General features: G+C 39.2%; 1 protein-coding gene across 1 annotated transcript in view; it reads left to right on the top strand.

Moving 5' to 3' along the window:
- LOC135988121 (bifunctional heparan sulfate N-deacetylase/N-sulfotransferase 4) overlaps nt 1–16700 on the top strand; it is an 87058-nt gene that overhangs the window by 40611 nt on the left and 29747 nt on the right. The window contains exons 4-5 of the mRNA XM_065633799.1: nt 2473–2658; nt 4328–4456. Of these exons, the coding sequence (XP_065489871.1) occupies nt 2473–2658; nt 4328–4456 (315 nt within the window). The remainder of the gene's footprint in view (nt 1–2472; nt 2659–4327; nt 4457–16700) is intronic.

Below are 16700 nucleotides of genomic sequence, written 5' to 3'. Positions count from 1 at the left end.
CAATATTTAATTTACCAGAGTAAACTGATCATAGAACTGACCAAAGATAATCTAATTATTTGTTTGCTGTTGTTTCTTCTTAAAGTTATATTGGGTACCTGAGTGACTGACATGTATTTATGTGACAGCTATGTAGTGTGCTTTTTGTATTGAGAACTTATGAAAAGCTCCCTTATTTTATTTGTGAATGGTAGATTACCATTTCACCATTCTGTTGCTATGGCAATACCAGCAGCAAATTGTAAGTAGATAAACAGGATTTTGCATGCATTCATCCAGGTACCTACTTTTGGACATATTCAGTGAAGTGTTCTTTATCTAGCTCAAGACACATTTCCCTTACATTTACATGTCTGTATGCTCCCTAACACTGGTTTGGTGAAGGCTCGTAGATTCAAGTTAATACAGCATATTTAACGGTATATTTGACAGCGTGAGCATCATAGACTACTCAGGCAGAGTAATACATTGCCAGGCTTCAGAAACCTTTAGATACAGCTTTTTCCTTTCTACACATCTACAGCAAAAAAGCAGAGAAAAGAGTGATTTGACACTTCTCATTATAGAACGATTCCTCATTTCACCCTTAAGCTGACTCATGCCTTTCAGGCAGGTAACAACATTAATAAGCAGAAATTACGTTTTTCTCTCAGTAAATTGTAAAACAATGAGTTTGGGTTTCTCTTTTTCAGGATCAGCTGGTAACTTAAGACCTCTACTAATAAGGAATGGATAATTTTAAGTGGTTGCATTATGTGACGTATGAACAAGTGTTCCCCACAGATTTAAATTAATTTTTGTCAATGAACCAAAAGCCTTTCTTTGCACAGTACTTTAAAATGTGCAGCAGAACCTGCTGTTCCTGGAATTAGAGTAATGAACAGTTCTCAGATAATGTGGGCAAAAGAAAGGACAAAAAAAAAAATCAACTCACATTTTATCCATTTCATTTAAAACTGATGTTCAGAGGGAACAGAAAACAGCTGATGTATCTGGGTGACTTGACCAGCATTATCCCACACTGCACTATACCAGGAATAAAAGGAATTTGGTAAACATCAGAGTGTGGGCAGCGATCTCTAGTGAGAGTCACTGCAGCAACACACCCTGCAAATCTGGAGATGCCGTGGGACCGCTGAAATTGGCTTTTACTAAACCTGCTGGAAATGAGCCCTGCAGAAGGGAGAGGAGGCAGAGCACAGCTTTCCTCTCTGCCGGTAGCTGGTGACCAACGCTGGATGCAGTGCGGAATAGTCACTCAGACCAGTGAAGTTAATTACCTCAATTTCACATGTATTGCTTACACTTCAGATAATTCGCTGTCTTTTAAAAATGTTCTGGGCTATATCACAGATGACAGAATTTATCACGGAATGTTAAGGATTGGAAGGGACCTCGAAAGATCATCCAGTCCAACCCCCGCACTGGAGCAGGAACACCCAGATGAGGTTACACAGGAAGGTGTCCAGGCGGGTTTGAATGTCTGCAGAGAAGGAGACTCCACAACCTCCCTGGGCAGCCTGTTCCAGTGTCTGTCACCCTCACTGAGAAGAAGTTTCTTCTCATATTTAAGTGGAACCTCCTGTGTTCCAGTTTGTACTCCATATAGATGTGGTTATCAGGCCTTGTCTTCAGATGGGGTCTTCAGGCAGCCCACATTAATTCAGGAGCAGGAGGGATGAGGAGCAGAACCAAGGCAGAAGAGCACCAGGAGCAAAGCGAACGTGCCCGGCAGATCAGCACACTCCCATTTAAGCATCTTCCTTAATTCCTTCTGGTCTGCACATTAACCACTTCATTGTGCCATCAGAAGATATTTTCAAGATAATCTATAGATTCTATCCATGAAAATGCACACATTTCCTCGTAGAAACTTAATAGAATAATAGAATAAATATTTATGAAACAAAAAAGCTGTCCATCACTGTCCATCAAAGTCCAGCCCTTTTGCTACCACCCTAGTACCATGGAAAAATATAAGCAGATTCAGAAGCTATTTGGGATACTTATTTATTTTTAAATCAGGAAGGAATCTTGCTCTTATTCTAGAAATAAGAAACAAAAAAATCCCGCATGTGTCATTGCAACATTTTTTCCTTCTGTTTACTGCTGTGTGATAGCTTACTAAATAAGCAGCATCGGCTTGCCAGATTACCTTTAAAAAAAGCCAAACAGGTAGGACATATATTAAAATAAATACAGTATGTGATGAACAAGGAGGCAAATCTATGCCATATAACAGTAACGCAACATAATCCTAGAGGATTATTTATCACTCTGCAGTTATCAAAATGTAATTCCAGTTTCTCTCCTCTGTCCCCCATTTTCAGCTTGTGCCACATACAAATAGATACAAGTCTGTCCAAGGACAACAGCTTCTCTGATGCTGCAGTCTGAAGGAAAAATAAACTTTGAGCAATCATATGTTCTTTTTCTCTTCCTAAATATATTCCCCCCTCTGCTGTGTCCCAGGAGCACGGCATCCCGACTCACATGGGGTACGCGGTGGCTCCGCACCACTCGGGGGTCTACCCGGTGCACATCCAGCTGTACGAGGCCTGGAAGAAGGTTTGGCACATCCGAGTGACCAGTACAGAAGAATACCCACACCTGAAGCCTGCACGGTACAGACGGGGCTTCATCCACAATGGCATCATGGTACACTGCATTTCCATGCTTCATAGCAATAGCACTTTAAGCGACTCAAAATATGCTATTTTTACCAATGGCTTCAATTTTACAGCAATCACTAAAATTCTCTGTGATCAAGGATTTGTAAGGATGCCAAAATAGTGCATTTGTTATGCAGTCAATTTAAAAAAAAGAAAAAGTCACACAAACTCAGGCAACTGCAAATGTAATCCTCAGAAACTATCAACCAAGTTATAAATGCATACTTTGAAATTCGTTAAACTGCCTAAGACCTGTGTTTCAAGCTCTGGTTCATCTCTATGCATGAAAAGATTAGAAATCCACCACCTGGGAAGGTGAACAGGTATAAGTAATCTCCTCTAGCAAATATGACACTTCTCTCAGGCCAAGGTTTCCTTCTGGAAACCAGACCCAGGGACTGGACACGTGCCTGACTCTTCCAAGATCATGTGTTTGCATGAGAAGGATCCTCACATACGCGTTTCAACTGTATTAAGGGCAGGAAAATGTACAAAATAATTTGACCTGTCTTAGTGGCCAGCTGCAACCCTATAGATACATGAAACACAATTGCAAAAATTGAACATACCTAACTTAAGTTAGAAATATTTCAATGACAAGTCCCAGGATGCTTTAAAGTCCCAGCTGACTCTAATATTTCACATGCATATAAAGTCGAAATTGTGATCCCCTAACCAAGACAAAAGAAACACCTTAATCAAAACAAGTTACTTCACAGAGCCCAATTACTATTGGAATAGACTCAAATTCAGCAGTGTATTTACACATATATTAGAAGGCTCTGCTGAATGTAGGTCTTATTTGTTGTTTTAACTGAGTAGAAAAGCAAACCACTGACTGGAGGGAAACTAAAGTCCTCTCTCAGGTGAATTATGTATCTGCATACATTAGGCAGTATCCATAAGCCCTGACAGTTGTTGTTTTTACTTGCTGTACCAGAACACTTTGATAGTAGCTAGCTAATAATGTAACTAAAACATCTAGTTCTCCAAGTTGAGTTTGTTTTCCCACATCTGCTAGCTCACTTTTCTGGCACGCAGTCTCTTGATTTATGATGAGAAGGAGAGTCGACCTTGGGCCGGTCTCATGCAAATATTCCACCAGTCCTGTGCACATCTCTCAAACAGGAATGAAGGGTTCAGTATGGTTTTCAGGACTGGGGAAATTATGAAACAACAGGTCTTTCATGGACTGCAGCCTTGAATACAAATTCAGTTCAGTGTCTCAAGAACAGCAAGATTAATTGCTTGAGATAGCAACAATGGCCAGGAAGCACTATTTATCTGTTAATAAACTAACCTTGCTAAGGGAAGAGAGTTTTGACTTTTTGTTTTCTTCCCCTTCTAAATGCCAGGAAACAAACACTTAATTATGGCTGTATGAGCTGAATAAAAGTCTGCATGAAAGCTCGGGGCTTTTGTGTTGCAGCTTTTCAGCTGGCATCTGGAAATCTCCACATCTGCAGGACAGTGTTTGCTTACCATGAGCATACAGAGGGCACGAAGGAGCCCATAAATAAACACACCAGAAGCACAGAGGCAGAAAGGGTTGCACTTTTGTTTCTTTGAGTTGCTGGAGGGATTCGGGTGGATTTGCAAGGGTATGTTTGCAGAAATAAGTTAATGTCACAACAGCACTGTTATTTTGTTCTCAGGTGCTCCCTCGACAGACCTGTGGCCTTTTCACTCATACTATTTTTTATAAGGAATATCCTGGGGGTCCTCAGGAACTGGACAAAAGTATCCAAGGAGGTGAACTCTTCCTCACCATTCTCCTGAATCCCGTAGGTACCTTCTTTTCCTATTTTTGGACAAGCTGAATAACGGGGAGGTGGGCGGGAAGAAGATCGGTTCTCTTTCATCTTTTTTGGGAAATAAAAATCAAGACCACTTGCTCAGAGGTAACAAGAAGTTTAAGAGGAAAGATGCAAAATGTGTTCTGTTAATTTCTAACTATGGACTGTATGCAACGAGTTACTAGAAAATGCATTCATTTGAGCTTCAAACTGTTTCCCAACCTGAAGCTGAGTCCCCATGAGGCGAGAGCTTGCTGACTTGGCTAACCAAGACTGAGAGAAACCAGTGAGGACAGAGGAAACTGTGTGGTCTTATTCCACCTTTCCTTTTTGCCATAAGCTTGGCTCCCTAGGCACTCCTGATGTAGTTCGATGGAAACCCCAGGGCTCAGGGCTGATATTGGGCAGCTAAGTAGTACCCATGCAGTACAGAGCCTTCTAATGGCCATACATCACTTAATAGTTACAGGGGAAGAAAAAAAAAAAAAAAGAGGTGAAACTGGCTGAATGTTCCTAGTACATTGAGGCAAGTATATATAGGTAAGAAAGGTGGTACTTCACAAAAAGGACTTGCATAGCAGTATCAGAAGCGGTGTTACCCAAGAACATTCTTGCTTTCCTCGGTGCTGCATTTATTTTTCTCAGTCAACATTACGTAAACTATTAACTATATATATATATGTGTATGTGTGCAAACACACACATACATATGGTTTTATCAAAAGTGCCACAGACTTCAAGGTTGATTCGCAGCAATTTTGCAATTTTGTCTCTCAACTAATAAAGCAGTCTGAACTGTGCTGTGCTAACAGACACATGCACACACACATATGACAACACAATGTACATATGTGATTGTGCTTACCAAGGAGGAAAGCTACGTAACTGCAAATGCTTTATTTTGAAGTCATAGTTCTCTTGCCTGTGAACAACAGTCTGGTGCCAGGTAAGACAGCAGTCTAGAGGTAGAAGGAAGAAGAACAAGGGGAAAAAACAATAGATATATATATTTGCCATTGTCCTCCCTTCTTCCCATTTCACCCATACAAGCTATACTACTTACAAGATAAATGTACTGTGTCTTGCCAGGTGGCCTAATTTTTGTTGGTTGTAAAATACAGTACTCGTTGACTTGTCTGTAGAGTTAAAGAAACCTCAGGTGGAGCCAACTCTCAAATCCAGGTCACTTTATTTAGAGACCTAAATATAGACTTTGGTATTGTATAATTAGGTGCTTGTAGGTGAAAATTTTGGCTGAGGAGCTAAACTGGCATCTGAGTCAAAGAATTAGTGGGCTTGAAAAAATGGGACGTTTCTATTACGATTTTTTTCTATACCATACACTTAACACCTAATTTGAAAATAAAAAATATCCCTGTTCTTTGTCCTGTCTCTCCATTACCTGCAGTTCTCTCAGACTGGCTTTTCTTCTCATAGTTTCCTTAGGTGTAACTTGGCTCATCACTGTCTTAGGATGCTGCTGGAATTTATCCTTAGCTTTACCATACTTTGATCAATAGATTTCTTCAGCTTTAGGCAGTTCAGCAGTCTGTAATAAAGTATGTTCTTACTCCATAAGAGGTGCTCAGAATATCCCCAGTTCCTCAGTCAATCACCTGTTCTGTGTCCAAGGTGTGAGAATGCCAAGGCCACCCCAACTTTCCTCTCCTACAATTTGCCTTTACCCTGATTTCAGTTTTTTCTTTCTTACTGACAGCAAACAAGCAAGAAGCCACAAGCTCATACTTGCTCATTAGGAATGTCAGCCTTTGGATTTTTTGAACAACTGTGTCCAAACATTCTTTCCAAAGACAGGCTGAGGCTATGGGGGAGTGTAGGTCTTCAATTAGCCTAAAAATTATTTTAAAGGCTATTACTGAATTCCAAAAGAAACCAGATAGGCCTCTACCACCATTTATTACACGCTTCATAATTCATTAGCCTGGCTGTTCCAGGCAGCTCCCAAGGAGGACCAGCCTCGTAGGTGCCAGAGCATCTTCCTTCTGGGAGCTCTGACACACCAGTTCCTTGCGGCAGGCCCGCAGGAGGAACGCCCCTCCCTCAATTGCTTCCCCCAGAAAAGGACCAAATCCCTCCCTAGACAAGTCCTGCAGCACAGACGGGAGCTCTTGGTGTCCCGCTGAACATAACACAACAAATACTTGAGAGCAGTTCTACTGTCTGCCTTTTGCTGGTAGTGAGGCTTCAAGGGTGATGCAGCAGAGAAAGGACCTTTCCAAAGACGACAATATGTAACAGCAGGCAAAGCTTTCCAACTTTAATCACGCATCTGCGGTGCTCACGACAGAGTTAAAAGACTGTCTTCCAAAAAAAGGGGTGTGTGGAGGGGAAGATTTTCTTTGGTTTTCTTCAGTATATGAGCTTGTTTTGATGGAGTTATGTTCCAATAACTGGAGAGCACAAAATATATTATTGGGTGGCATTTGAAAAGAACAGCTTTTCTATACCGTTAATCATGTTTGATTCCCCCCTCCCACTTACTATTTTTTATCCTTACCTCACCAAAACTGATATTTTACTGAGCTAAGTGACACAAGTGAAATAGTGGCATGCAGATCCCTAACTCTAAGCATGAATATGTTCCAATATAGGGCTTGTTCAGACAGGAAGAAATATAATTTAATCATGTGTGAGCTGAAGTAAGATATGCCACAAAACCCCACCATCATTCAGGTCAGGTTGGTACACTACTCTATGAAATATGCACTGACTGACAGCAGTAAAATCAAAATCTAGCCTTATCTCAGAAGGAATCTGGTGTGACTAGGAAACAAAATCACCTATATTCATATACCCCTTTTTTCCTTTAAATAACAAGTTTGAACAGCACACAAACAAATGGAAAGACATTTCTTTTATTCAATATAAGAGAAGGTGTAGTGTTTTGGTGGTTAATTGGAAACAGTTTACAGATGAGTATTTCATAATGTAAGGTGTGTTCTGAAAAAGATCAATAGAGTGCCTATTCTACTGGCCAATCACAAATTCAGTTGAATTTAAAAAATATGTTTTGAATCTAGTGTGTTCTCCAATCTGGCAGTAGTGCATACTGGAATAGCAATGAAAGTCTTCCCATCCTATAGCCTAGAAGCTTTTCACACATCTACATTCGTTAATAAGCTTTCTTAGTACTAGGACATCAACCTGCGCAGTTCAGTGGTTTGCCAAGAGCAGTATAGTGTAAACCAGCACGTTTTCCAAATAGATTATGGAAAAGAGCAACTGTCTGGAATGTGAAGGCTTTTTCAAAACCATAATTTAATGTTTTGTTGCTGTTGAGTCATACCGAATGAGATAGCAAACATAGACCACGGACAGAAACCAGATCCATAAAATAAAATCCTAGCAAGAATGCATCATTTGCTGTAACATGTAGGCCACTTTACACAGTATTGCAGTTATCCTACTTCAGGTTTTGCAGAAAAGGAATTATTTGTACCATTGTTGATTGTTGCATTATTGACATTGTTTAATAAAAAAAATTTTCTTTTACTTTTTAAAAGCAACGGCCAGAATTTTCTGTTGTGGAGGTGATCTACAGAAATACAGCAACTCCTGTTAATTCTACTGACACACAGTTGCGCCAGTCTCCTGCTCAGTGGGGCCTGATCTCAAGAGGGTTTGTGCAATTGCCAATTGCATTTGTGCGAGTCGTGTGCACACAGCAAGGGGAAAGGGGAGCCCCTCCATATGGGGGTGCACTCTTCTGTAGCGTGAAGATGGTATAAAACTACTTCTGCTTGCTGAAAGAAAACATATGCAATTGTATTCTCACGGTGCCGCCAGGCTACCATGACAACTGAAGTTACATACAAATTATGTGTGTTATTACCATAAAAGATCATATTCCAAAGCTGAGGAACGGCCCTGGGTTAGAAACCTCCTTATGCATCTAGTTAGTTATCTGCCCTCTTCTGCATGGTGTCCTTCACTATGGTCGCCTGGTCTGAAAAGCACAGGGCAAAAAAATAAAAGGAAGATCTCTTTTCACAAAGCCTTTTCTACAGCTACAGCAGATTATCATTTTTATTATCATATTATGTGGTGTCTTCTTGATCATCAAGTAAGCTAGAAGTTAGAAGAGGGTTTCCAAATGAATTTGTTTGTGGTCATTGCCTGCCTCATTTTTGTGGAGTTTCTTTGTTCCCTTTGCCAGTTTCTACACTTATTTTTCTGTAGATGAGCCTAACACAATAGTGGGACAACAGTTCCAAGTTAGATGTAATTTATAATAACATTTTGGGTTTAGATGCTTGAAAATCTAGACTCTTTCCCTTCAAAGAGACACTCACTCGTAAATAATTGCTAATGTACTTTTTAAACCAAAAAAAAGCAAGCTGTGTCATTCAATGACATCTTCCAAAACAGCTAGGGTAAGGACTGGAAGCAGCAGAGCACAGTCCTTCTTTTCACAGTCAAATATCTCAGATATCTGACACTTTTTCTAGCATATTTGAGAGCTTCTATTTGAGGCTTAGTTTCCCTCTGGATGGCCCTGCCTTTGAATAACAGTATCAAGCGTGCACTGAATTATAGTGGTACAGATTAACACCAAGCTATAACGAAGAGGTAACAGGACTAAAAATCCTGGAAATCCATGGCCACACCAGTACTCTCAGAAAACATTGTTCCCAAGTTCACTTTGATCTCCCACACATTGCGTAAGTGTCTGTTTCCTCTTCTGGCTTCTCTTTTGAAGGTCATCCAAATCAAAATCCAGGTCCAATTTTGAAGATGGTTTGCCTTAGAGACTGTTCTCAAAAGCCAATCTGGAAAATGGTACATTGGCTTTGGCTCTCTGCAGACCTCCGACACCATTCTCAATAGGCTTTCAATCCTCACATCTTCCCACTCTTTTACTCTAGCGCCTTGAGCATGCAAAACATTACTGGTGTCACGCATAAAAACACCACTCTAAAGCAACAGCGTGGTTCTTGCATTATTTCAGATACTCTGAGCTTAAACAGACATACAAGATAATTGCTATGTTTTTGAACTGTATGTACAAAACCACTATGTGGTGGGAGCAATGTAGGCATGAGCTTGCTCCATGAGTGGATAGAGAGGAGCAACACACTCCACATCTCATACCCCCACCTACACACAAGCATTGCTGCTGTAAGGCATCTCCTACAGCCACCTGAAAACGACCCAAGCTGTTGGAGAACTAAAAACATAAAGCTTCTCTCAGTCCTTCAGCTCACCTCATCGATGAAACATGGAGGTGAATCTATTGCTTATAAGAAGTAGACCAACAACACTAGCTAAAAAAAGCTAAAATAGTTACTGTACAGTTTGGGACCTCTTTCCCTTCACCATCCAGTACAGATTCACCAGCTTCCTTGCTTCATCTTACTAGTCCAACAATTGCCCCTTTTCATGGACCACTGCCATAAATATTCACTAGTTAGGGAGGACAAGAGTACAGCTGAAAACAGTTCAGTTCATGTCCAGTTATTTTGAGGAAAGAGTCCAGAAGTGAAAAGCCATACTTTACTCTCCAGCAAATAGGATTATTACAGGTTTTCCACACACACTTCAAGACTGTCTTTTTCAGACTGTTTCAAATTTCAGAAATAATTACAGTGCCTTGATTAAAATCGGCACAACACCACATTTTGCTGTGGCTTACAGCTATTTAGCTGTCTAAAAGCAAACTCAAAGTCCGCTATTTCTGGCCTTCTAGCTTAAGATGTCAGGGACAAAGAAACAGAAACCTGAGAGTCTGTGAACAAGCAGTGTTATAAGCTGCTCTGGAAAGATGCAGATGCAGAAAGTGGATAAGCATGAATATAATAGCAGCCCGAGCACAGCAGAACCAAAGCCAACATGAACACCAACTTCCAGGAGGACTGCCCGCTTTCCAACCCCGTCGCCACTCACCTAATGCCCCCTCTGCATTGACATCTATACATTAAACAGGTCACTAGTCAGTCACGTCTAATTGAAACAGTTTCCAGCAGAGCTTAAAAGAAGGTAAAAATCATGGTTCTCCCCATTGCATGGGCATAGCATGTGGACTATAATCCTACTTTGTTTAGGAAAATACCCACTCTGGATGATGTAGAAGACCAGGGTTTCCAGGCACAAAGCAGTGACTTGATTTGTCATTGTATTTTTTAACAGGATTATAGCAGTGAATATGGCTTGTAAAGTATAGCACAGAGAAGTCCATGTTTCCTTAGGCTGTTATGCCATCCATTTATAATATTTTCTCTTCCTTCCAAACAAGTGCAAGTAGGAGCACAACTTAAGCAATCAAGTTTTGATGAAACACCTTTTCAATTAGTTTGATTATTGGAGCACATTTCAAGAATAATTAAATGTGGGGAAGCAAATTTACTAAAGAGGAAGAATTTATTTATAACTGATTTAGGGTCAGATTGCAAGTCTCTTCATGATAATAGCGAGCAGCAGCCTACATTGACTGCAATACAATTTCTTCTGTCAGTATATATTCCATGTATTTCACATGTGAGAAGTTCACAAAGTGGCTTCAGCAGGGAACTGGTGGGAAATAATAATGGGTTTGCATAGGGTAAGGAACCTGCAACTAAATCTTAAAAAGGGCAAGAACCAAATTTCTGCCAGCCTTCCATAACTTTAAAACACGCCACCAACAAAGGCTGCTGTCAAATTTTCTTTTTTTCCCCCCTCCTAAGCCTCAACAAGCAAGTGCCTTACGAAACCCTATCTGTTACTCAGCTTGGAGTCAGCAGTTTCAACAAATGTGTGAGGAAATAAATATTAAGCTCACATCTAAAATGTTTGCACTTCCATAAAGCAATACTACATAGATGGTTAAATTAGGAAATGCCCAGGAGACATTGCATTAGGATAAAGAGTTTGCAGAGAGATTCTCTATTTTTTTTTAAAGGCTTCTACCAAATACTCTGTGGTTCAAGAGAGATTTTTTCACTTTCTAATTTATGAATCCTGAAGATGAGTCATGTCTGGCAGAGACAATTTAGTAGTATGCAGAGGAGGGATAAATTCCACCAACATGGACAGAAATCAAACTTTCCTTTGAGTTTTAATGAGGGTTACAAGAATCCCAGCCAGACCTTTCCAGGACCCAACTAATGCAGAAGGCTGGTCAAGTCTATAGTTTGTGGTACTTATTCTTTGCATATTCTTTGCACTTCAAAGCAAAGCTCATTAAAGTTAGTGGAAAAAGTCTCAGTGAACAGACCAGGCGTGAAATAAACCTACACAGTGCAACCCTTTCAAAAGGTATCAATCTAGCTCCTCTCTGAAGGGTTTTGTTCATTCGGAGGCTTAGAACAATAACAAGAAGCTTCACATTTACTTACAAATAATACATACACATACAGTCTGGGACAGAAAATTAGATATTACCGAGGTCGTTGGAGTTTTTGTTTACCATTTGATGCAAGAAAAGCAATGATACATTTAACCGAAATATTTTTTCTCCCAAAGCTAGCAGTTCAATCTGTGTTATTATTACCATCAATGTTATTTACTCTGTAGTTTGACAACGACATCAACCATCAGTTATTTGCTAAGTCCTAATTAGGATGGAACTCCTAAAAGTCGCAGCATCAGCCCTTCCGTGCCAGTGGTGAAAATAAAGCAGTGAAACCACCACAATCAGTAGAAATAAGCAGGGGAAAAGGGGGCATGGTGGGGCGGCAAGGGGAAAGACATCTAAAACATTTGTCAATGAAAAATGTAAAAAAAAAAGTTTTACAAAGCTGTTTTTGAAACTAATCCACTTTCGTTAGTAAAATAACATTTTTTGCAATACTAGGAATAAAATTGTTGCTGCTGTGCAGTGACAGCACATATGTCTGTATTAATTGTAGTTAGATCCTCAAACAAGAAAGTACATTACTACTCAGGAAAGCACATTGCTACTCAAGACATATCTTCAGGAATCTAATACCAAAGAGTTGTACATCCCCGCCCGTCCCTGGACAGACTGGCAGTGTTCTTCCCAGAAAGAAAAGCTCTGGCAGCTTATTTCTGGTGTTTCTCTTTGTCTCTCACAAACACTTCAAGATGGAACCGAAGGCCTCAGGAGGGTGTATGTGGTACAGGGGGAGTCACAGCTGGCATCAGTTGGCCCAAAGCAAAACACACCATCCAAAGTCAAAGAATGTCAGTCTCATTAGGAGATGCTTATTTTAGCCTAGTAGTTTTGGGCAGGATTTTTTGATTGTTTGTTTTAAAGCATCATACAAGAGAAATACCATGTCCTTAAGGTAAATCTAATACTACTCAGCTACATAAATATGACAGAAAATTATCTGGCTCTGACCAGCACTATAGCAATGCAATTCCTTGTGAAAAAATATTTAGGTTTTCTGCAGGTGTACAGCATTTCACTGCTTCAACAGGAAAAAAACCAAAGCCAACTTAAGACTTCTTAAATTTATTTTTAAACCATTTCAAAAGGCAGGATTTCCTTTTCTCTCTTCCTAAACCTTGCCAATTCTTTAGAAACTTTTTGCAGTGCTTTTAGGTGCTTTCAAAGAATTTTTTTTAAACTTTGCTTTGCTGGTTTACATAACTATAAAAATAATTAAGGCGGATTTTATTTCGAGGCGTTCAATATTTCAGTCATTTTCAATCAGTATTTCTTTTTATTCTGCTTCTCATTTTCTCATTATTTACTTCACATAACTGCCCTTTAGAATAACTTTATCTATTCCTAGGTTATATTTGTAAAATCATCCTTCCCCTCTGTCTACTTCACCAGTGCTGTGCCTCCTTTTTTTAATTTTAAATAACTTCCCATCAAACGTTAACCAACTTTACGTGTACTTCTATCTGTGATGTACTCAGTACAGAGAGAAAACAAGTGACATTAAAATTCACCTGCATTAAGGTACCTTCTTTGTTTTGAAAGCTTTGGTATGAAATCTGTAATGTGCCAGTCACGGCAATATATTTTCTAAGACACACTCAGTCACATCACCTGCTATCATGAACAAACATAAGGCATGAGGTAGAGCGATTAAATGGGATGAAGAGGGCAAATCCCTTGCTGTGCTTCAAAATGTAACCCATAAAAATGTATAACTTACAAAATATTCATAACATACGCTTCCCAAACTGAAATACTTTCAGCAGCAAAAAGCAGGTTTCTTATGAGAAAAGTTAGTAAACCCCATTGCAGTTTAAATGTAAAGAGGATTTTCCTCATCCACATGGCAGGCTCAAAACTAAGTGGGTTCAGTCCATGTTCTCTGACCACTGCCCTTCAGGCAGTCTCCTGAGATGCTCTGACATATTTAAAGCATGCTCTTAAAAATTGTTCCATATATCACATCTTCAGCATCCACAAGGTCTTCCAGTATCTGTTTTCTAGTTCATCTCCTTTACTCTCCTGTTTCACAGACGATAAAGAACAGCCATAAACATTTAACAGCCAAGATAAGCTAATAAATACAACCCTAAATATTATCGCTCATACAAACAAGAGCAAGAGAGTAATTTCTCCTTAAAAAAAAAAAAATAATAATAATCTCTCTAACCCAGACAGCTTTTTATTAAGCCAGCAAGTACCAGCACAAAAAAGGACCTCAGTCAAACACTAAAGCAAAAATAAGTCTATGAAGCTTTGAGATGTGGACCTAACGTGGGACCCTCAACCATCTCAAGACATTCCCATCTCTGTCCTGGTCACAGCTGAACCCAATGAATTAAGATTTTCTGCAGCCTGAGCAAAGAAGGTCAGCTATCCCTGGAGAGGTGGTTAAATTGAAGATCTCTACCAAGAATCAGATTGTTCCTTACATCCAGTGTCTTAATTCATGAGATGTTTCTCTTTTCCTGTTCTTCCTTCCTTTTTCTCTTTGTTACACACATGGACCTGGCTGGTCTAACTCTTCCCTTGCTTCTTACAAGGCATTTTAATTCAGTATCCCACTGTCTCCTTTTCATAGCTCCACTGTAAAGAACTTGCATGGGCCATTCCTACATGTTTGTATTTATAGATATGTATGTATATTTTTTTTTATATATATATGTATATCTTTACTCTAGATTTATATCTGTATCACCACATGGTGTCTAGAGATACATGCGTACCCTGCACAAAACACCTAGTGTCCTCAAAGCCAACAAAATAAGAAATATATGCAACTGACAGATCAAGTAATTTTTAAAGTTTAAAAAAAGAATAAATTAAAAAAAATAAAATAAGCAGAAAAGGAGAAAGTTAAACACATTTTTTTAAACTCATTTTCCTACTTCAGTCAGACATTTCTAAGACGCTTTAACCTGAGATGAAATGTGGTATATGAATTTTAGGAAGATTAGCTTCTTTTGTGGGAATTTGGTTGTGGAGAGTGAAATCAGATTTTTGATTGAAAGGCAACTTTGAACTCAACTCAAGAGAAGCCATAGACAGCCCATAATAAGGTACATTACTATTCTAACTTTGAACAAGACATGATCACACACTGCAGAAATGGGCAAAATCTTTGTAAGTGCCATGGGATGCTTTTAATTTTGAAGGTCACTTAAATGCCTTTACATTTTTGAATGCTCACCCTAACTAAAGGGTTATTGTTCATATCTAGTCTGTTGATCTAGATTCTACATGTCCCGCATGTGCCATCCCTTGAACATTTTGTTCTTATTTCCTGCTCTCACTTGTCACAAAAATGGATGAGAATCACACGTTATTGCTTCAGAATATTAAAAGTAAATGCAGAGAGAGGTTAATTTATACCTTCCACAAGAGATGTGGGAGTGTTATTATGAAACATCTTGAGTGTTAATAATATTTTTCTTTTTATTTGCTTTGTTTCTCTGAGCATAGCTGTAGAAAGAATAAAAAATAACCTTGGGCATTGTAGGAAATACACTGCAATCCAAAAGTAATTCATAATGCAGTTCTAATAAGGGCCCTGTGAACGGAGCATCTCAGCATGTTTCAGGAACAGGAAAAAGAAAGTAAGCAACCTCCTCACTACAAAAATGTCAATACTTGTTGAGCCATAATTAGCAGGCTACTACCTGTAGGGACAGGTGTGTCCCTCTCCAACACAACGAGAAGAGTATGTTTGTTTTACTGAATTATAAGGGAGTTTTGTTATTAACCAGCTATGTCAGAATTTGTTTTAATGGTCACAAACATACTAAATCAAATGAAAAAAGGGAGTTGAGCCTTATTCTTCTTTGTACTTGGACAACGTAAACCTTATTACCACATATAAGTGAAGGTTACAGTGAAGCATAAGAGAGTGGCCAGATGCTTGTCCCTGCAGAGAGGACCATGAGGTCGCCATCCCAGGGCATCCCAGCCAGAGCCACCTGTGCAGAGAGTATAACTGCAGGACACAGTTGTCAGCTTTTGCCTGAGGAAGAGGGTAGTATCTTTTCTTTATTCAGAAAAACCCTTAAATCCTGTGCACATTCGGCATTGTAAACACTTTGTTTTCTTCCTGCCACAGCACATATTAAGGTTCAATACAAACAACATACATTTGTATGGATAGAGAGCACACATTAAGGTTCAATACAAACAACATACATTTGTATGGATAGATAGCACACTACAAAAGTACCTGTGTCTACAGTGCAATCACCTCTTCCCCAAAGATATTTCCTTTTGTAACTGAAAGTCGTGTGAGCAGTGATAACGTGATACAAATATTATAATACAAACATAAAAGTTGAAGCCACTTTTATCACCCAAGTCTAGGTGTATGATTAAATCTACTCCAACCTTGCTCAGGCTTTTGAATATTTTTCCCCTTTGTAAATCATTCTTTTTTCCTCCATGCCACCTGGCCACCCCACCTGCTAAAACCTGATATAGGAAAATATTATCCCATGGAAAATCAAGCCTTCAGCAGCATATTTGGAAATTAATTAGCTTAAAACTCAGAGCATGAAGAAAATATTTCAAGGATAACACATCTCCTTTCTTTCTTTTATGACATTTTCCTTCTTTATGAAAGCTGATACCCTATACCATGCATTTTGTTACTTTATCAGAATTACTTCCCAGCAAGTTATGTGATGGCAGAGATGGTAATAAATGACTACGTGTCAACAAGAGGGTTATTGGGTAAAGAGAAAAAGAATCTGTTACCTTCAAGCACACACCATATGATAATTTATTAAAGTGTCAGGAGCAAGCCCGTAAGGTAAAAATGAGCTGACTCAGAATTCTCTGATTATTGAAAATGAATCCTTAATACAAGTAAATGGACAAGAACAAAATTTCCTTGCT

The sequence above is a fragment of the Caloenas nicobarica genome, chromosome 4 (assembly GCF_036013445.1).
Source record: "Caloenas nicobarica isolate bCalNic1 chromosome 4, bCalNic1.hap1, whole genome shotgun sequence".
Taxonomy (NCBI): Eukaryota; Metazoa; Chordata; class Aves; order Columbiformes; family Columbidae; genus Caloenas; species Caloenas nicobarica.
Note: the sequence above shows the minus strand (reverse complement) of the source record. Positions and strands in the feature narration are given on the sequence as shown.